The sequence below is a fragment of the Ammodytes marinus genome (genome assembly GCF_949987685.1).
Source record: "Ammodytes marinus genome assembly, chromosome: 14".
Taxonomy (NCBI): Eukaryota; Metazoa; Chordata; class Actinopteri; order Uranoscopiformes; family Ammodytidae; genus Ammodytes; species Ammodytes marinus.
This window is the reverse complement of record NC_137218.1, coordinates 10,244,267-10,266,171: the sequence shown is the minus strand read 5'-3', so window position 1 is coordinate 10,266,171 and position 21,905 is coordinate 10,244,267. Positions and strand designations below refer to the sequence as shown.

General features: G+C 40.7%; 2 protein-coding genes across 3 annotated transcripts in view; one reads left to right on the top strand and one right to left on the bottom strand.

Annotated features, from left to right (window-relative positions):
* Positions 1-9,843, top strand: part of sh3pxd2b (SH3 and PX domains 2B) — a 37,209-nt gene extending 27,366 nt beyond the window's left edge. The window contains exons 6-13 of the mRNA XM_080041658.1: positions 1,109-1,134; positions 3,123-3,254; positions 3,675-3,776; positions 5,135-5,252; positions 5,394-5,602; positions 5,777-5,823; positions 6,135-6,260; positions 6,408-9,843. Coding sequence (XP_079897784.1) covers positions 1,109-1,134; positions 3,123-3,254; positions 3,675-3,776; positions 5,135-5,252; positions 5,394-5,602; positions 5,777-5,823; positions 6,135-6,260; positions 6,408-7,955 — 2,308 coding nt within the window. The 3' untranslated portion in view covers positions 7,956-9,843. The remainder of the gene's footprint in view (positions 1-1,108; positions 1,135-3,122; positions 3,255-3,674; positions 3,777-5,134; positions 5,253-5,393; positions 5,603-5,776; positions 5,824-6,134; positions 6,261-6,407) is intronic.
* A 1,048-nt stretch (positions 9,844-10,891) lies between these two features.
* The window catches only part of stk10 (serine/threonine kinase 10), a 43,246-nt gene continuing 32,232 nt past the window's right edge, over positions 10,892-21,905 (bottom strand). Inside the window, exons 9-20 of one of the 2 annotated variants that reach the window (XM_080040782.1) lie at positions 19,568-19,906; positions 18,739-19,140; positions 15,783-15,907; positions 14,778-14,901; positions 14,477-14,656; positions 14,216-14,308; positions 13,908-14,037; positions 13,688-13,812; positions 13,349-13,537; positions 13,122-13,247; positions 12,886-12,999; positions 10,892-12,631 (exon numbers count right to left, since the gene is read on the bottom strand). In XM_080040782.1, the coding sequence (XP_079896908.1) occupies positions 12,494-12,631; positions 12,886-12,999; positions 13,122-13,247; positions 13,349-13,537; positions 13,688-13,812; positions 13,908-14,037; positions 14,216-14,308; positions 14,477-14,656; positions 14,778-14,901; positions 15,783-15,907; positions 18,739-19,140; positions 19,568-19,906 (2,085 nt within the window). In that variant the 3' untranslated portion in view covers positions 10,892-12,493. The remainder of the gene's footprint in view (positions 12,632-12,885; positions 13,000-13,121; positions 13,248-13,348; positions 13,538-13,687; positions 13,813-13,907; positions 14,038-14,215; positions 14,309-14,476; positions 14,657-14,777; positions 14,902-15,782; positions 15,908-18,738; positions 19,141-19,567; positions 19,907-21,905) is intronic. The other variant, XM_080040783.1, reaches the window with a different exon arrangement.

Below are 21,905 nucleotides of genomic sequence, written 5' to 3'. Positions count from 1 at the left end.
TTCCCATGAAAGTTGAAATTGAAGTTGGCTCCACCCTCAGGGTAACATGACAACTTATAAGTGGGAGGTTTCATTCAATTTGATACTACTAAACTAGTTACAGCAAAATAATCACATTAGGCCAAATTGTCAGTGGCTATGTCCGGTGCATTACATGACCCTGGTTTCACCTCGGTTCATAACAGACAAACAAAGCATACGCATACTTTACACACACACATACTGCTGCTCTATAACAATCCAGATCATCGGTTCCACTGTGTCTGGCCCGGCTGGGGCCTTCTTTTTATAGTTCATTAATGGGCTAGCTTATGACTGAAGATTTATTGAGACTCAAGCCTCTGCAATTAACAGTTCTGCCGATCGAACAATGCTTTATGTGGCTGAGAGCATTCATGTTGACGCAGGGAAACGAACATGCAGTAGTTGCCAAGGAAAATTATCAAGCAAGAATAGATTGAGCTAAGTAGTAGACATGGACATTTGAGATGGAAAAAGAAAATTCCTTAAAGTTAAGAGTGTAATATTTAGATAACAAAGAGGGAAAGGCGGAGCCCACTGAGAAAGAAAAAACGCTGAGCATTAGCCACCATTTACTTTTTTTTAGAGCATCTGGACATTGAATCAGCTCCTCACTGCGACTATGGAGTGACGGACTATTTATCAGGCTAATGTCTAAACCAGACAGTAGATGCAGTGTAGAATTTAACATAAGACTCAATTTCTGCGATCATCTTTCCAATGGCACTTTGTTCGCATCAGCTTGCATTAAAGGGAAAGGCAGAGAAAATATGTAACATCTTATCAAAGGTAATAGTTGAAAACATCAATAGTAACAGAGATTATACTGATAATAACAGTAGTAGTATAGCGAGGTAAACACATTTAAACCAAACATCTTAGGAACAGAACAATAAACCATTTAATTATTTACAAGGGTTATAAAAGTATAGATTAAAATATATCAAATCACTGGAAGTAATATTATTCTGGTTCAATAATAAGTCATTAGGGAAGCTGTCTTATATAGTGTTTATGGGTCAGGAATGTCTCCTTAGCTCCTGATATTTCCCTGGTAGTAATGTGATTATTTTCTTCTTTTCAACAGGGAACCCATTGGAAAGAAGAAATCAGGTAAGAAAGCAATGTACTTGTATGTTTGAAATGGAAATGTTGTCTTTGAACAAAATAGGTGCAGCAGAGCAATACAATCAAGCACTGTGTTGTTTCACTACTTTTTACGGGCTCCACTTTTTATGACTTCTTTTCATGACAAATGGAAGTATCCTACTATTCATCAGTTGTGTGTCATTTGACATTGTCTCCACCTAGTGGTCACAACAGAGCACAACACAAAAAAACAAAGATGGATTCCACCAGCCCAGTTTTTTTTCCCTAAACAAAGAAATATTCTGTCCATACTCAAATATTTTCCCAAGAGTTGACTGTAATAATACAGCACAAACAAACTATTTTCCACTGTTTCTTTGTATATTCTCTCTATCCTTTCCATTCATCTAATCTTTCTTGAGTTGCATCCATGTCCGTTTTTTTTCAGTTTTCTTCTTCATTCATTTTCCTCCCCATCAGGGTTTGCGGAGAGAGCGACCACTTTCCTAAAGCGAGGTAGTAAACACTTGGTGGTGGTGCTGTGTGTGTGAGCCAGTAGGTTGCTGCTAGCCGCCTGTTCCCCCCTCTCTCCTCCCCTGGCCTGGGCAGGTGGGATGTGGCTCTGTTGAAAGGCTTTGGGCTTGCATTAGTTTCTTTAAGAGAGCATAAAATATAGTCAGTGATTTTCAAACCCCGTGTGGCTCATTTCCTGGGCGTATTTCTATTGACGTAAATTGTGCTGGGATGAAGTAAAAAAAGAAGGGCACCCCCCATGAAAACAAAGCTGTTTGATTAAAACCATTTGCCTAGCTTACAGTTCATCACTGAAGGGTGTGCATGGAAAGACAAGCTTTAATTGTACTATTATACAATTATAATGTTTTACAACATCTGTACTTTCCAGATTTCAACATTATATTTAGCTGTCGAGACCTGTTTTCTATCTGCCGGTGTGTGTTAAAAACATATTTGTTGAAAAAGTTGTCCATCAGCACCTTCAGTGATATATGCATGCTGTGGCAGATTTTTAATGTCCCTTCACCATTCATGAACTTGATGCAACGGCATAAAGATTGGTCAAATTGTAAAAGAGCTACGTGTCAACCAAAAGCCGTTTTGTTATCGATGACTTTTTATATGTAAAGTCAATTCAGCCTACCAGGGTTTTATCTCGACAAGTTTATAAAGAATATAAATCAAAAGAAAAGAGCCAGAAAGTTATGAGTTTGTGCTTCCGCTTATATTATGATCCCATTATGTGTTAAAGTTGATTTATTGCCAGGCTGGCTTGGTGCTAACATTGGTGGCGGGTCATATTGATACTTTTTAAATGTTTTAATTTGTCTGTGTGGAAGTCACATCAATGTCGATGACTGACTTAACCCTCTAAACTTTTTTAAATCCCTACCTTTCACTCCCATTCACCATATTTCCTCTGTCGGCTCATAGTATCTTCCACGCCATCTCTCTCCAATCACGTCCACTACCTCCTCTGCTTAATGGCTGGGTGAATCTCCATACTGCAGATAAGCCAGCTCTCAATTGAACTTTTTACTCAAAAGCTTGTGCACACATTTTGACCTCAGAATTGTTCTTGGCCTTGTCGTCATTAATGTATTCTTTGTTCAATTATTATCGCTCTACTGGTGCGTTTTTTGCCTGTTTCATAAAGACCATGCTAACATTGGCTTTTCAGTTAAGTTCTTCCAAAGTTTGTATAAAATCTGACATTTCCAAATGTCGTATTCCCTTCAGTCGGTGAGATGAAAGACATTTTTGAAGGTCAATATGTCAGAGCCACGTAGATACAATTCCAAGTTCATGGACATTCCTTTAATATTACTCAAACGACTATTACCAAATATCGACAGTGAAACGCAGACAGTAATGAGTGGAGGCTTATTTGCATTATTGAGATTTCATATTAAGCCTGTCTAACCAAGGAGCAGAAATGAAGAAAAGACAAAAAAAAGGCTAAATGAACCTCTGTTCTAATTTGTTCCACGTAACAGGAGATTCCACCTCGGCAGACCCACTCCTCCTCGACCAGTATGTGGCAGTAACCGACTACGAGAAGCAAGAGAGCTCTGAGATCAGCCTGCATGTGGGGCAGGTGGTGGAAGTCATTGAGAAAAATGAGTCGGGTAAGTTCTATACCGATTCCAGTATAATCTTTCGTCGTTTTTCTCAAGTTAATATTGTACAAGGGGTTTGTTAAATTTAATTGAAAACCTGAGTGGGATATTTTGTTATGATGGAAACATCAGTAACTTCATTTTGAAGTTGTGGTGAAAGGCAAGAGACTTACTAAACTCATTAGTAATGGAAGGACAGGCATTTTCATTGGGCAACTTTCTGGAATGTCTGTAAAAGAAGAATGTTTGCAACATTTGAATGGAAACTTGATTTATATGTAAATGGATTGAATTGTTCAGTTTACCTGTTAGATGAAATAACTAAAATATTAATTTTTCATTTAAATAATAAATTACGACAACTCCTTCAATTAAAAAAGCCTCTATACACATCTTGTAAATGATTGTGTTAATATTCTTCTCATTTAGGGTGGTGGTTTGTGAGCACTGACGATGCCCAGGGCTGGGTCCCTGCAACCTGCCTTGAGGCTCAGGATGACCCCGATGACTTTACTATTCCAGGGGAAGAAGGTACATAAAGCTTTCCATCGGTTTCTGATGTTGTTTAGTTGTTTATGTCTATGACTTACTATTAAAGGAAGGATTAAGTAAGCTTCTGTGAGGATGAAACAGTAGTATCACAAATGTACTGGTAAAGACAGGACATCAGGTTTGGGACTGGAAAGGAGATCTAAAAGGAAATAGACAGTCCACCAGGCATGGATGGAACCTGTAACACTATGATTTAAATATAACTTTTAAATATAAAAGTACACACATCTAAAGGGTGTTAATTTTTTCCACACTTTGGTTAATCAAGCCTGACAATTTAACTTTTTAATTTCAATTTAGCCCAGAAAGAATGATAATGCTTTCATTTTGGATGGAAAAATCCTCCAGATCGCATATGTAATGTTCACTTCCTATTCTGCCCCACTTACTGTGCTGGGATGTCAGTGCCTCGGAGATTCTGGTCACTGCCAAGGCATGTGGGTCGTCGCAGAACTTTAGGGGATCTATTCAGCACAGGTTTTGGGCAAGGTGGAGCGCACGCCTTTCTTTTTCCCCCTATTCTGAATGTGTGTTTGTGTGTGTGTGTGTGTGTGTGTGTGTGTGTGTGTGTGTGTGTGTGTGTGTGTGTGTGTGTGTGTGTGTGTGTGTGTGTGTGTGACTGTGACTGTATGCATGTTTGTCTATGTGTATGCATGAATTGTCTGTGGCATGAAAGATCCGAGCATGTAAATTAAATCCTTGCATGCAACGTGGAATGTGTATTTGTACCTGATATCAATTTTTTTTAAACATTAAATATGAAAAATAATTATCATTTTAAATAACCAGCATTAAACACTTGATATATCTGTAGTATTATTACATCATACAGTATATTTATAATACAAGTAAAAAAATGAATAGGAATAGTGCATTTCAAGTTTGTCCTGTTAGTGGATCAATATTTGTGGAGGATGTATGTGTGTTGTATGTGTTGCACATGTGTGTATCTTACATCTTCTCACTCTACAAGATGCTGCTGAAGCCTTGCCTCATTTCATCAGTTTGCTCAAATAAAACCAATGTACTACTGTATCAATAACAGTGTCTCATCCTAAATCAAATGAGGAATGAGTGTCTATGATAGAGAACAGACCTTTTCATTAAAAAGTTGCAGACATTTTCTACTGAATACCAAGAAAACCAGTTTACAGACTGCAACTATAACTCTAAAAATGCAACAAGCCAATGTAATCAAAGTGTGTCATTGTGTGCTTTATCTCCCATGCTATTACCCTGTATCAGCATTTATTTTTGCTCCCCTATTTGTGAACACAGCAATCATCAACACACGCGTTACGTTCCTATAATTAACACTAGTCTTTTTCTGACTCCAGAAGAGAAGTATTCAGTGATTTACCCATACGCAGCCAGGGACAACGATGAGATTGACCTGGACAAAGGCATGGTTGTCGAAGTGATTCAGAAGAACTTGGAGGGCTGGTGGAAGATCAGGTAATGACATCAATAACATCAGCTCTGAAAAAGAAAATATCATAAACAAAAAGAATTATCTTTGATAATGAGGGAAAAAAAGTATTACTGCCACTAATTCCAAATGGTATTGTACTGATTGTACATTTCTTGTTGACTCAGGTACCAGGGTCGTGAGGGCTGGGCCCCGGCCTCCTACCTGAAGAAGACGGACATCCAGGCCCAGAAGCAGTCAGCAGGCGCCGCTGCTCACGCCAGTTCCAACGACCTGGACGGGGTTACCAAGCAGAACCAGCAGAACAATGCAGCCAAAGAGAACCGAGACAGCAGCCATAAAGAGAACAGACTGTCCTTTTTCTCTGAGAACAAAAGTATGTTAATTTAAAATCAATAAAATTTCACTCTTTATCTATTACGCTGCTCTATTTATAATGTAAAAACTAAATGGCAAGATAGGCATGTTTTCCAATTGGCTGTGCGCTACCCTTTTCACATGTAAAACTTAATTAAACTTATTGATGACGTAATGTATTTATTCTCCACAGAAGCCGGATTAAGACACAGACCTCCTCCACGCAGAGATCTGACCATTGTAAGATATTCCGTTCAAATTTCCATTTGAGTCGTTTGAGTTCTTATTGTATTTGAAGATTGCACTCAAAATGTTTATTTTTATTTAATTTTTTTTTAAATATATTTTTTTGGCATTTTTATGCTTTATTGATAGTGTAGGGACATAGTTGAAATGGGGCAGAGAGGGGAGTGACATGCAGAGAACGACCGCGGGCTGGAATCGAACTCGGGTCCGCTGCTGGCCGAGGCCCATGGGGGGGACGCCCTACCAACTGAGCTAAGGGCGCCCCTCAAAATGTTTCTTTAATTGACTTAAATCCTCTTCCACAGCCACGTGGTACCAACCTTCCCAAGCCACCTGTTCCTCCTCAGGTTGAGGAAGAGTTTTACACCATAGCAGACTTCCAGACCACCATCCCTGATGGCATTAGCTTCCCAGCTGGAGTCAAAGTTGAGGTGGGCCAGGCGTTTACTAAACTTGTATTAAAATTGAGAATATAGTGAAACATCTGATTTGAATCACGATTTGTAAACTGTAACCATTCATTTATTTCCATTTTTATTTTTAAAGTAATATAGTGAAATGACTCTTCTACCTTCCAGGTGATTGAGAAGAATTCGGGTGGGTGGTGGTACATCCAGATAGATGAAAAAGAGGGCTGGGCCCCTGCCAACTTCATTGACAAGTACAAGAAGACCAGTAACGCCGTGAGACCCAATTTCCTCGCCCCTCTGCCCAATGAGATGGAGAAGCTGAGATTGGAAAATGGAGGTTCTTCAAATGTTTCTGGCACAGATGACAGCTGGTCCAAGCCTTTACCGGATGAGCCAACCACAGAATCATGTGCCCGGCCTAAGCTAAGAGATTGGAAGGCCAATGCCACAAAGGGGGCCTCTGCACCATTACCCCCGGCCCCATCTGCCCCTCCGGCCGAGGAGAAACCAGCTCTGCCACCCCGCAGGGAGTCTATTCACAAGAGCTTTGAATTGGAGATAGCAGAGAAACCCAGACCCGATCATTCAAAACCTTTGCCCCCGAAACCCCCGGCTCCTGGGGTCATCATGCCCCTGCTCACACCCAAGGCAGCCCCCTTCAAACAGGACAAAGCGCCAGAGACCAAGAAAGAAGACAAGAGCAAAGCCCTTCACCTTCGCAATGAGATGGGTCTGGAATGCGGCCACAAGATCTCTGCCAAAGAGGTGAAGAAGTTCAATCTGAAACCTGTACCCAAACATCCACCCAAACCCAAATCGGAGCCGCAGGAGGAGAAGCCCGAGGCGTCTGGCCCGGCAGTGTTCATGAAGCCCAAGCCAGTTCTCAGACCCAAACCGGTTCCAGCCGCCAAGCCAGATCCTCCGGCAGAGAACAAACTGGACATCACCAATCTGAGGAGCAAGCTGAGGCCTTCAAAACCCGCCGATCTGGGCTCTGCGTCGGCCGAGGTCAACCACCAGAATGAGACACCAGCAGCAGCGGCGGCGGTAAATAGCTCCAGACCCGGTTCACCCCCTAGCTCTCCCCCCAGCCATACTCCCCCTATCCTCAATAACGGTAAGCACTGCGACGAGCCAAAAGTCCCACCCAAACACATGAACGGCCACAGTCAGGAGAGCTCATCATCACCCATAGCTAAACCAGCAGTGCCTCCCCACAAGGAACCCCCCCAGAGACCGCCCACCATGGCTCCAAGGAGACCTCCTCCACCAAAGAAGGAGAGCCCGTCCAGCCCCACCGAGCTCAAACCTCCTCCTCCGCCTTTTGGAAAAGAAGTCCCGGACCTTCCCAGGCCTGCTGCCCCGCCCCAACTCAGCAGACCCCCTCCCCCTAAACCCAAAGGCTTTACACCACCAAACAGAGAGAAAGAAGAGCCCAAAGTTAACAAACTCCCGATTGCTCCCAAGCCCCAGTTGAAAAGTGAGAAGCCCGGTCCACCCAAGGACAAGCTTCCACCTCTACTGAAGGAGCCCAGTAAGGATGAGCTGTATCTAGCCGTGGCAGACTTTGAAGGGGACGAAAACACGTCCGGCTTCAAGGTTGGTACAGTGTTTGAGGTGATGGAGAAAAACGGCAGTGGCTGGTGGTTCTGTAAAAATGTGGCAGAAGATGGCGAGGGCTGGATCCCCTCGAATTACCTGAGCAAGAAACCGTAGTGTGAATGTGCTCTTAAAAACCATCGCCACATGTATTAATATACAAACTTAAGAATTGAAATGAACAAAATATCATTACTTTCTTTGTAGCTTATTAGCATTTTATTTTTTACATTTTTATTTATAGGTACCCTTTTTTTTAAATTGACGCATTTTTTTACGTTTCATTTTGATAAGGATATTCTACCTAAACTGAACCAGCAATAACACATGACCTTGTTGGGTCTTGTGATGTTTACTTTAATGTTGTGTTCTCTAAATATTACATGAAATCGTAGATGAAAAGGCTAGACACTAGAGCAGCAGTAAATGTATCTCCACCCATGCCTTCTATGATATGGTGCCTCTATATTATTATGCAAAGTGCTTCAGTGCTTAGTATACTGTATGCAACAGTAGACATTGTCCTTGTTGAAAGCTTTGACTAAAAAAACTAAACAAAAAATCTACATCATAGGAGAATATACTAGATGCTTCAATCCAGCTAGTCTTTCCCCAGCAGTAGACCAAAAAAAAATCCTTTGGACAAAGAGTGCACATGAACTCACTGGGGGAGTTCAATGAAGACATTTGGGCTTTCAAGTGCTATTAGCAATTGCCAAAAGAGATGTCTTTGCGAAGTAGAAAGTGCTGTTTGTTATACTAGAAATATGCATATTAGCTGTTGTGCTATTGTGAGGCTTTCTTCGTTGACTGCATAATTAATGTTGCAGTGACTTGAAACAGATGTGCACTTTTTCAGTCATTTCATAATACAGTATGAGGTAAGTTCAAGGTTTGCACACGCTTAAGGGAGGGGAGGAATGCCACAGTGCATCTTATTTCTTAGTTTTATTCATCATTTTACTAGCTATGTTTGTGTTTTTTTTAATACTCATTGTAGAAAAATTTCCACCAAAAAAATATGCGGCAAGAACAAAACTGACAAGGTAAAAAAAAGGTTTCCGTCAAAAATGTTAACAATGCAATGTAATCTGGGAAAACCGGAAATAAGAATTGTGATTTACAGAGAGCACTTCTGCAAATCTGTACCAGATGTCTGACCTAAGAAATGGAGATCCACAGTGATTTGTGCAATGATTTACAGTATTGTACGTGTACAGTCTGTTCTTAACCGAAGTTTGGTGCTCAAATAACAGCAAAGTGTGTGACCAATGTATAAAAATAATATTTTACATTAATGCTTGACTGGTTTCAAGCATGGTCAGTATATTATTTTTTATTGTACAGAAATGAGAGGCATATGTTAGCTGATGTCACTTTTCCTTGATGGCCCGTCTGTTAGGTCTTGAACTCTGTACTGTAGAAAGGAATCGCAAGAGGTTTAGAAGAGCCAGAAAGCAATTTGGATGGTGGAAATGCAAAGGTTGGGCTTATTTTATTTTCTGTCAAGATATAAATGCATAATAAGTCACATAAGAAAAATATGTGGAAATAAAAAAACAGGCTGCTAATTTCACAAGTGGTCCAGAAACTATTGTCTACAAAACATTTGTATAGTCTGTTTACTTAATAAGCAAATGTGGACAGTATAAAATGTGTGTTCATCGTTCTTCGTACAATCAGACAAGGCTAAAAGCTGTAACACTGATTCTGTTCTGCTTCTAGTTGCTATGTTATACCCACTTGGACATGTGTTTTATACAGTAATAGCAGTATGTTACGTAGGAAAATTATTCTGCAAGTATTGCAGTACCAAATCTTGTATTGTTTAGGTACATGCTATGTAGACGGATGGAAGGCAGGAAGGTACAGTGAGGTTCAAGGCAAATGGGTTGATGGCGTCATTTCAGTATTGTAATCTTATTGACTTTTTTCGCTATGTGTTTTCATCACATTGAGTTTCCTTTTAATAAAATCAATAAAAGTTCCCGATTTTTTTTCTAAATTGGTATTTCAAATATCTGTTCATTGCTCGTATTTGTTTGTAGAATTTCAGTGTTTTTGTGTTTTTTTTTTTCTTACAGGTCCTCGTTTTGTGTGTGCGTATTATGCAAGAGCACAAAATTGATTTGATTGACATCCTCCCATTAACATGTTTCTTTTGAAATATAGTTGTAGTGAAAAGATGTGGAAATGGGCAACTTGTCACTTGCGTATTAGCAATGTCAACGTTTTTGTAGAATAACGGTCTAAAGGAATAGTTCAACATTGCTTTTTTCACCTTACTCTCTGGCTCAAGAAAAGGCAACAGAAACAGTTCCTGTAACTGTGCACACAATTTTGATATAGAGATGGGTAAATGTTGCTCATCCAAGTTTGCTTAGCCCAAACACTGATAGTCAAGGGGAGCACATATTAAGATAAACTTTACAACACTAAATGTTCCTGTGTGCTTGTTGGGACTTGTTTACTTACCAATTTATGTTGTGCCTTATATTTTTACACGTTATGTCATTCCAGAACCAAATGCATAGTGGAAAGAAACCAGGAAGTGTCTGTGACAGTCACATATTTATTTGGTTCTTAAATGTCAAAAGTGTCAAATTATAGAGTGTAACATAACGTGCCATATAAATATTTGAGCTAAGCTAACCTGGATATGCAACATTGCCATATCAAAAATGCATGCACAGTTACAGGAACGGTTTCTGTCGCCTTTTCTTTAGCCGGAGGGTGAGGCAAAAAAGCTAAAAATTAAAAATGTCAAACTATTCCTTTAACTATTTTGTGGTGACCCACATGATAGCACAGCTCCAAACTCCAAAGTGCTTAACATGTGTTCACAGGTCTCGACTTCCCAAGACATTTTTTCCTCTTATGTTGTATTGGTAAAATGATCTCTGGTGTCGAGGGATCCATTAATCTTCGCTACAGTAAATCATGAGAACCGAATGTGTTATGTGACTCCAGATTAAGGAGTCGAAAAGTCTTCACATGTGGTCCGATGGTGTAACTGCAACACAATAGATTACAATGGCATCCAGTAATTAGAAAATCTGCCTTTATTAAGAGTTATTTACAACAGTGGTTCCTTCTGATACACTTTCATTCACACTCACTACCCCTCCATACAAACAATTTCCTGTAAACTGAGGCAGGGAGGGAAACCTAATGCAGCCATTAAACGTGTCAGAAAGGAGCATTTTTACAACAACTTTAAATACTTTTGAGAGAGAGATTAAGCGGTACCTGATTGCTGACCTGGTTCAAAGTAAATGTGCAGGCCAAACTGGTCTAGGAAAAAAAAAAAAAACTCACTCGACAAGGGTTCCTCAGTTCCTAAGAATAAACATCTAGAGGCATTTTACAGCAGACCGATTGTTGCACTCCTTAAAAAAAATTACATGAAGAGTTAAGTTCAAAAAATCAGATCATCATTTGCTAAATTAAATCCTAAATTATTGCTCTCCAAGTACAAACATGTATGAAGATTGAATAGCACATACAATTTTGGATTGAAACTCTTCATATTATTTCCCCTCTCAGTGCAAAGGAAGGCAAAGTTTAAGAAAAATAAACCTCTTTTAAGCTTAGCAAAGACATACATGTAATATTGCACTTTGGTTAGCAGGTAGTGCACATACTGCACATGGTAAAACAATTATATACTTAATACGTTTTTTTAAATTCAAAATTGAAATCCCCTTTCAAACATCCTTCAAAAGATAAACAGTATATTAGCTTTGGCTTAGTCAGTTCCCATCCAGTGTGACCGATTTTACAGTAAAAAATACAACAGAAAAACAGAAATGTCGCCATAGCAACACTTTTGGGAATAATAATGAAGTCTTCACTTGTCTGTTAAAATCTCACTCCTAAATAAAACATTTAAAAATTAAACTTAAATTCTGATCTGGATTGATCACCCCCAAATTGGAAACAAGATACAATATAATAGGCACATCCTTCATGGGTAAAAATAATAATAATAAAATGATCATGTACAGTAATAGGTCTGGATAAGGTTGTTCTTTGTCAGTAAAAAATAAATACGGGCAGACCTAAGCTGCTATATGACATGCATCTGACAAAACGGGTCAATAAGCCAAGGCACACAGAAAGAAAAGGTCAATCTTTACATTTTAAATGTTTTTGGTCATGCTGTTTGGAAGACGGCACTGCTAATATGGGGTGAACAAAAGTGCTTAGTTACTGGCTCATGTGCTCTTATAGAAACAAACCCTCCTCCTGCAAAGAATAAATGTCCTCATCACCTGGTGCTTAGATCCTTCTAACAGTGTTTTTCCCCCAATATGTATTGATTAAGACAGATCATTAGTCACCACTCTATCATATTACCCTTATGTTTCACTGGCGAGCAATAAGAAACAGACTTGAACAGAACGTTTTCTGTTTTCAAACAATCCATCCAATAAGACACTTTTTTTTTCTTCCAAAAGAAAAACCTCTGAACATGAGTTAAAACATAAATAGTCAGTAAAACGATAAAAGGAACCTTAAAGGAACCCTAATGGAGGGGTTAGGGTATGCCGCCATTACTGGTAAAGCAAATTAAAACTGAGGCAGCAGGCATCTGTAGCGCCTGTGGGTGTATGGGTGTACGGTTATAGCTTAGTGCTCTCAGTTGCTGTTCTCTATGCCAACGAGTCTTGGTAAGGCACAAACTTGGAGAGTTTGTTGGGAGAACTTGGATTTGGGCAATCAGCAGTCTGAGTCATCTTGAAGAAAGCCTCCTGTTCCCTTTTCTTCATGGTAAGACCGTCCTCGAGGGCCTACAAACCAATATATGTATTAGATTACTTCATAACGCATATGTTATACAGTTTATTGAAACTTCCAATGTGGAACAATCCTAGACCAAGATATTGTATTATTATTATCTATTTAATAGTTATTCTTAATTGAAGTCGGTTGCTTGTCTAGGGGTCGGGGACACTATACTTTATAAATTCAGGTTACAGATATAAGAACAGAATGAGTTGTGTGTAACGCATCGAAAAAGAACATCCTGACAGTAAACGCGTACCTGCTTTCTGGGTTTCAGCTGATCCCTCCAATCCTTCAGCAGCTGGTTGTGTTGCTCGTCCAAATCCTTGAGCCTCAGAGCCTCGTTCTCAATCAGCATGTGACATTTTTCATTCTGAATTTTAAAAAAACGCTTGTTTAAAAAATTGCAAGCCATTTATTGTGCTAAGTGACACAAACCAAAATATTTACAGTTAAATGCGAGGTTAAAGAAAAAGGGTTTGATTCTCATTTCACCTGCATCTGCTGCAACTCGCGGATATTGCTCTCACACTGGCCGATCATCTCTCTCATCTGGTTCTCGTGTTTCTGTTGCTGATGCAGCCGCTCTCCCTTCTGCCGCTTCTCCTCCTGCTGAGAAAACTACACAGAGACAAAAGCCAAAAGGAGAGTGAGTCGCTAAATAATCAACTTCTTTATATATGGAGTGAGACAACATGCGCTTCCCCCACCCCGCCACTTACCTGTTTGATCTTTTCCCTGTCCTCGGAGGCGCTGCCCGTTGAGTTGATGCGGAGGCTTTTCTTGAACATGGTCATGCGGGTCTTGGCCTCACCCCGCTGGATCTTAGGCATCCGGTTCTTCTCCTGCTGCTGCCGAGCTTTCAGGATCTCGATCATTCGCTGGTTGTAGCACTGCATCTGTTCCTGCTCCTGTAGCCACGCACATATAGGACACAATGTCATTTTTATTCGATGTGCCTGAAGGAATTATCTAGCATGAATTTTGAGGTTGCTAACATGACGTCCACTTGAAAATGCTTACAAGCACTGGAGCAGAGCCATTTCTAATCAGTGATTTACCTTCTCGTGTTTCTTGAGAAGCTGATGCCTCTGGAGGAAGTAGCGGTCTTTCAGCTGCTGCTTCAATAGCTGGTGTCTCTCGTAAAGGTTCTTCTCCTCCATGTCCCATATGGTAGCTTCACGCTCTAAACATAGCAAGGAGGGGAAAGAAAAAAACAAATGTAACATCCACTTCATTAGGGTTGGGTCTAGGAACATTAAAACGTAACAGGTAGCGTACCCCTGAGTAGGCGTTGTTTCTTGTTGAGGCATTCCCTCTCTGTCTCGGCAATCTCTCTCTTGTTGTTTGAAGTGATTTTCTGCAGCGTGGTGTCCAGGTATTCCTTCTGATTTGCCAAGAACTTGTTCTCCTTTAAACAAAGTAAAGAGATAGAGTACATGAAGAGAGGGAAGGAGGGCCTGGGAAGCAGATACAACTGGAGTAGTCAAGCATTTGCTCAACAAGAGAAAAGCAATGTTTTTTTTGTTTTGTTTTTCAAACCAGTTAAGAATGCATGAAAATATATATATATTTTTTAAATGATTTACCTCCCTGGTCTTCATTTCTTGGAAGGAATTCATCATCTGCTTCAAGGCTTCTCTGCGCTGATTTCTGGGCTGCTTTTCAGCAGCCTGTTTGACCTAAATACATCACAGGCTCATTTCAGCTGTATTCAATGCATTGGTCACAGGACTTCAACACCACAAAAAATATATGTTTGGACCGACAATTTTACTTTGAACCTACTTTCATTCCTTCCCCCACATCCCAAAGAGAGATTTGAAATGGATTTAAACCTTTAAACGTACCTCCTTTTTCTTGTGTTTTATCTGTTCATGAAACTTGTGTAAGTCGCGTTCCTGCACGAATTTGATGCGCCTCATCTCCTCCTTCAGTTTAACATGGTGGTCCGACTCCATCTTCTCAATGGTCTGCTTCTGGAACTTCTCCAGGTTTTCAAGCTCAACGTCGTAGTGCTTCTTCTTGGCCTGGGATGAACCAATAGCAAACAAGCATTTTGTATGAGACACAGTAAGTGTAGGTGTAAAAAAAACAAAAAAAACTCTTTACATAAGAAAAAAATACTATCACAAGTATTTTGTGACTCACATGCATCTCCTGGTCAAAGCGTCGGGTCATTTGTTCTCTCTGCGTCTCCAGTTTGCTGGTGAGAACGGCCTGAGCACGGTGCTCTTCCTTCTGCAGCAGGCGCAGCTCACGCAGCTCCTGACGTCTGAACACACACACACACACACACACACACACATATTTTCAACATGCACAACTCGGAAGTTTAAAAATGTAGGCCAGACATATAATTCAGTATAGATTTACTTTGTATTACTTCAATGAGAACGCCAAAGTGGATTCTATATAACATTCAACTTTAAACGAATCCAACGAGGCAGCCGATTTTTCCCTCAAATGATACGGTTTACAAATTAACAGAGCAGCAGCATGTATGATGTTGGAATAAATCTATTCAAACTGAAACAATTTGATTATTTGTAAAGAAAATTTGAATATTTCTTTTTGTATAACTGTTGTCACATGCAATAGCATATCCCTAACACTAGATGGCATTAGTGGCACACCAGGAACTCCTGAGAGCGCCACAGGCATAGTACAAAAAAAATATATTGGACAATAAAATTAAAACTCTAAGGATCCATCTGTTCAAACATCTAGAGTGCCTACAGCTAATACATCTGAACTACCCGTCACCCTGATTTGAAAGTTTTCTGGGGGGTTTTAACCCAGACTATATATAAAGAAACTGTTACCTAAATAGGTCTTTTTCCATAACACTCTTGATATTTGTAAACTCAAATCTCAGGGGACTGGAGTGCAAAAGAGTGGGATGCCTGAAATAGTATGTGGAGTAAAAGCAACATCCAACATATCACTGCTCAGACTCCACTCTGAGCTGAGGAATGAACAGACGCCGGAGTTCGTGGCCCTCATTTGCATGGAATGAAAACAAATGATTGTTTCCAGGAAATAAAAAAAGGAAGATGGTGACACATGGCAACACACACACGTCTAACTCTACTTATCTAGATAATAAATAAATATATATCCATGTCTGTGTACTACTGAACGTCATCAGCGTACCTCAGGAATCTCATCTCTTCATCTTTCTTCTCGTCATCCTTGATGATCTTGGAGGTGGTGACGCTCACCTCCACGCCGTCAATAACAAACCTCCTGGTTCTCTTCAGAGTCTTACTAGAGTAGGCCTGAGGAACACAAATGTTACAAAAATAGACAGTGTTAAGACTCAATAAGACCCTTAAGACAAACCTTCACTTGCATTTGTGTCATGCTGCATCACTTGTGTGTTTGAGAGCACACTAAAACTATGCCGGGAGGGTATCATGAAAGTTTAGTCGTGAGTAAAGTTGTTGAGATACATTTTTGGGAGCATTTTTACAACGTTTGCAAGTATTTCCAACTGATTTAGCATTGCACTTCTATAACAAAGACAGCCTTATAATCAACAGTAAAAAGAAAGTAAACTGAGATCCGTTTTTTTTTCTTCTCTCTCTTCAAATATGCGTGCGTTTGTGATTCCCAATGTCGTCTTAAGAGGAAAAAGATGCCCCTGTGTGTTTATCTGTGTTGACAAAGGCATTAATATTCCCGTCGATCTGGTTCTGCTGTTATTAAGCAACAACGTGCTTCATGTAACTGTAATGGGGAGTGCCAGTGCCATCAAGGAAGTAACCCTGTGTCTTATTTACTGGATGAGGTTGTTGTTAGACATTATGACTTATTGACCTCTCTAAAAACATTGCTGGGTGAACGCCAACTTCATTTGCAGTAAACCTGGTGGTTGTTGTTGTTTTTACATTAGGAGTTGCGCCTCCCCACTGGTTGATAAACTTGCGAACAATGTTCCTGGTGACCGTTTGGAGATTCAAGGTTTTAAGCAAACACACACGGGCCGACTATTGCCGATAACGGGCCGAGCAAGAAGATGCCAATGACCTCTTTCCTTTGCTCCCCGATCAAAGTTGAACAAACTCGGTACAATTTAGTAAGCATGAGCCCAACACGTTACATTTTAATACGAATCGGAGTGTGACCCCGCCTTTAATTCATTGAACACACAAAATTGTTATGGCTAATAGATTACATTATGTTGAATGGTTACATTTCCGGTGTTCCCTATCTGAAGTCAGCCAACAATGACAATATTTGCAGGACTCCTAACGGCAAAATTTACTCTGCAAACACTGGGAAGCTCTAACCCTGTATGTTATAAGTCCCTGGTTTACAGAAAGTTAAGAGTAGAGTACACTCAGTACTGTAGTTGTCCACTCATAAAACCTCAACAGCTGAGCAAATAGACTTCCTATGAGCATGCGTGAGCTTCAACCACTGATGACAGCTACTGTCCTGTACTGTTGATTCGCTTTTTCTAATAACTAACGCATTTACAATGGCAGTACAAAATATGTGTGTGTGTGTGTGTGTGTGTGTGTGTGTGTGTGTGTGTATTTTGCGTGTGTTATTAATTACACACTGGCACTACAATCAAAGGGCATGTGGGTCACTCTGTAGCTCAGCTGCGTTGTTTGCGTTTGAGACTATGCGCTCGTCTTTCATTCACGAGACCTCACGCACAAACACATCTCTCCTGTACACAAACACACATCAATTCATGGACATGTGTGTATGCCGTGCACACACTGACACTTTCAATCATGCACACACTTGTTCAAAAACACACACACACACACACACACACACACACACACACACACACACACACACACACACACACACACACACACACACACACACACACACACACACACACACACACACACACACACACACACACACACACACACACACACACACACACACACACACACACACACACACACACACACACACACACACACACACACACAAGTAAGTGTCCTCCTGTCGCAAACAACAGAGATAGCCTATTCAGTCTCACTGCTGAATAATCTGTTCTGGAAAAACTTAACTTCCCATAGACAGACACCACTTCACGCACAGTCAATAGGATTTCACTGCCGGTCAGTCCATAAGCCTCCAGAAGCAGCGGAGTGACAATGAGCCACATAGAAACTTCCATTCACACTGGTGAATACTGAACAGTGCCCACACAAAGGGCACCGTTGGTCCTGATGAATGGAAAATGTTGCATATTTTTGCTTCACAGAGGCTTTGGTGTCTAATGATAAAATGGTCTCTCTCTTCTCTCCTTACAGCTTCCTAACATCCCTCCCTCACTTGGACTGTCAGGCTGAGCACACATTTTGCAAATGTTTAGTCCTCTATGGGTTACAGGAATTGTGCTTTGTTTTTTAAAAAGACTGATAAACGGAACTCCAACACTTGCCGAAGGTCATACAAGGGGCATTTGAGCGGCTCAGATGCCCTACTGGTTTGATTTGGAAATTAAACCTTTTTTTTCCTACCATGGGGACACCCTAGTAGTAACACATGAGCCTTTGACTTGTTATCAGAAGTGTCACTCGAGGAGACACTTCCATGTTCCTTTTTTGCCCCTAAGGTCAAATCAGAGTCTGTCACCAAACTCACCTAAAACTACCCAGATATCTGTAGGCCATTTGCTAACCAATTAAACGAGACACACTTTGTCAGGGCATTATTATCACTATCTCCCTTGATGCAATATGTAATGCAAGCCTAATGCAAGACAGGCTATCCTCTGTTTCAGATGGTTAACACCCACGGCCCAAAACACAACACAATGCACTTTCAGTTCCTCTGTGGGGGCCGCAGAAATAGTTTTTCCAAGGAGTGGTTTTCCTTCAGTGGCCGGGAGCTGCTTTTAACACTTCAATACTGGTCTATGTTGCCCTTAGAGACAAGTTCTTCTGAATCCCTTTAATTTAATAAAGGATAACATGTCTATATATCGGGTGCATTCATCTAAAAACCATTTAGATTAGGGTGCTTTAAATAGGCCGAAGGAATATTCATACAGGACAGGCAAGGCTAGGCTAGGAACTCTCAACTGTGCATTTATCAAGTAAAGACAAATATTTGCTTATTGTGGACTCACCCTTGCAGAAATTGAGGTGTTCTCCTTGTGGATGGACATGTCCATGCTCTCTGCTCCCATGCTGCAAGTCGAGTAGCGCGAGTTGATAATCCCTCCATTGATGTAAGGGGAGACGGTTCCTCCCATGGATGTCCGCTCAGGGGTTCCCTTGGCAGGGCCGTTGCTCAGCCCAGAACGGGGTATGGGTACTGGGGTAGGAGCAGTAGAGGGAGCTGGGGTGGCTGGAGGACTGACAGAGGGGCTGGTGCTAGGAGTCGGTGGTAAATCTCCGTTAGCCGTGACGTCGCTCTCCTCATCGGTCACCTTGATCTTGGGTCCCTCCATGATGTCAACGTGTGCCTCAGATGCCTCGGGCTGGGAGAAAGATGTGGACAGTTCTTTACCCGGGGTCTCCATAGCGACCTTAGAATACATTTGAAACGTCAATACTTTAGGAGTATCCATGAGTAATATTTATTATTATTATTAAGGTGCATTATGTAACTTTTGGTATGTCAGATAAGAGAACATTGTTTGATGTATATTCTCATAACAGATTAAACAGACTTTCTTCTGAAGAAAATAGGAACACTGTTTGAAGTTAGAAAGCTACCTGTAAAGTAACTGTATCATTGCTGTTTACAGCAGCAGGGCCCACAGTTGTGTTTACAAATCGTATTCTAGTCAGAAGTTAGGTGACAGGCGCCTCAAAATAATTGAGTTTTGATGTATGATGATAGAATAATTTAATATTTAGAATGACATTGAAACTAACTGCAGGCCATGCAAATGTAAACAAAGTCCCCTCTAGTGCACCTTAACGTGATACATCTAGAACCTCAAAGCGCACCTTCTCCTCCGACGTGGGGCTACTCTTCCCATCCTCAATGCCCGAATCGGAGCTTGAACTGGTCTTGGTCGAGGCCCCGCTCTCAGATTTATCAGACCCAAGAATGACTTCATCGGCCAGCGACTCTGGATCCTTTACAGGGAGGTTCTGCCGTGGTAGGGGAACAGGGACCACCATGACGGAGCCTGGCCCTTCTTCAGTAGGGGTATCTGGCTGGCCCTCCTTCCTGGGTGAAGGTAAGGGTGTGGTAGGGGAGGGAGTGGTGGGGCTCGGGGTGTCCGGAGAATGGTCTCCTTCCATACTGGTTTGACTGGTCTGGCATGGTTCCTTGCCTGGAGACTGCAAATAAACAGAAGAGAGGTTGTGTTATGCATGGATGTGATAACATATTTGGTGGTCTCCCAACTGTAAAGGTCCTACTAAAACTACATGTAATTATCCATTTTTGTAGTGCATTATAGGTGTTTTGGAATACAATATGATTGTTATTTTTTTTGTTTTTAAGGGGAGATACTGCAGACAGGTACCGGTACATTGCTTTTGCAAGCACTGGTCAATTTTGGGATTTTTGGCTTTTTTTCCCCTCAATACTCTGAACAAAGATCTCGACTTCTAAAGCACTTACATCAACTATACTTTCCATAAGCGTTATAAGCACTGTTCTGAAGATTATAACAAAAGGATTTGTTCATATGTCATTTGTGTGATAAATGATACACATCCCGCAAATGCATTTTTAACAACCTGTACATAGTATTTTTTTATTTATTAAATAAAAAAGGGCTAATATTATACAGTAGTTTGAAAAATATTGTTTGTGGTATTAAAAACGTTTTTTGCTGGTTGCTCATTAAACAACCTACGGTGCAGGACAGTTCATGCTGGTCAGTTACATAAGAAGGAGACTTTAGCATTGCAGCTTATGTTGTTCAAAGTCTGTGGCTGTGTGTGTTGTTTAGGATGTTGCCGTCTGGCTCAGCGTGATCGCTTCCTATGCCAACGATAGAATGCTGACACTACCGCTTGTGCAAGCATTTATTGTTTTCAACCTTTGCTTTTAGCCCAAATGTTAATGGCTACACTCGTGCAGGCCTCCCTCCGTCAGCGCAGTAACCTTAACTTTTGCAGGAATGCAGTCTTTCTTGCCTAGACTCTTACACGTCTACCTCTTACTGCGGCTAAGATGGCGGTCTCATTTTTAACAGGTAAACTAGACACTACTATAAACAGGGAGTGAAAAGCCTGGGTAAATCTTGGCAGAGTTTTTTTTTATTTTATTTGTGGGATTCTTGTAAAAAATAAAGACCGATTGGTTTGCGTGCAACACTGCATTTAAGAAAAAAAATAAAGGGTCATTAAAAGGTCACTTCCTAGAAGCAGCAAGAATACAACTTCAAATCTTAAAACCTAATTGCCGAAGGTTCCAGGCGTGTGTTAGACATTGGAATTCTGAGGCCTGTAATTATGAACACCGCTGGACATGTTATTTAAGAAATATGTGCACGGCTCTGTGTCAAACTGAGCAACTCTGTTTCCCGAAATACCTCTCCACTGCCTTCCACTAGAGGTAAACAATGCCATCAGACTATTTTATGGTCAAGTTAAGGCAATTCAATATCTCTCGGCAAACATCTCTGTCTGGGCTGTGTGTGGTATAAATGAGGTGATAAACAGTCAGGCAACTGCTTGGCTGGCTTTCAAGGCCTTTGGGAGTGAATGTGTCAAAATATTTCCGTGTGCCTTCACGAGTGGCCTTGCTTGGAAGAAATAAGGATTACTCTGCAACGATGTCATAGTTAACCACTGTAAACACACGGACGATAAATCCGCTGTTTGTGTTTATTATCGTGTATACGCCAACACGTTATTTTATATTCATTTTAGCATTTACTCATAAATGAATTGATTATCTGAAACACAAAAAAAAAATCATCCATCGAATTTATGATACATTTTATATTTTGTTTAAAAACCTAGTGAATGTTATCATAGAAAACTCCTGAAACACAGAAATTGAACTAAAAACTACACCACACTGGAGCCACTTTATTCTCCACAATGGATTGGGTAGGCATCGCACTAACTGTTGACACTGGGGGAGGAAGAGATAAGTGGGCAAACATCCATCTTCATGGAGAGAAACACATCCATATTTAACACACGGTCAACACATTTTTCAGGTCACAACTTCCTGTTACCAAAAAGCTTTTCTACGGGGGCCTCCATCACTGTGGGTCGCTCAACCGTCTGTCTTTAGTTAAGGGTCACAGTATGGCCACAGAACAATGAACAGCCTTAAATAATTCATTCCATCGGGGCAACCTATATTTAACCATGG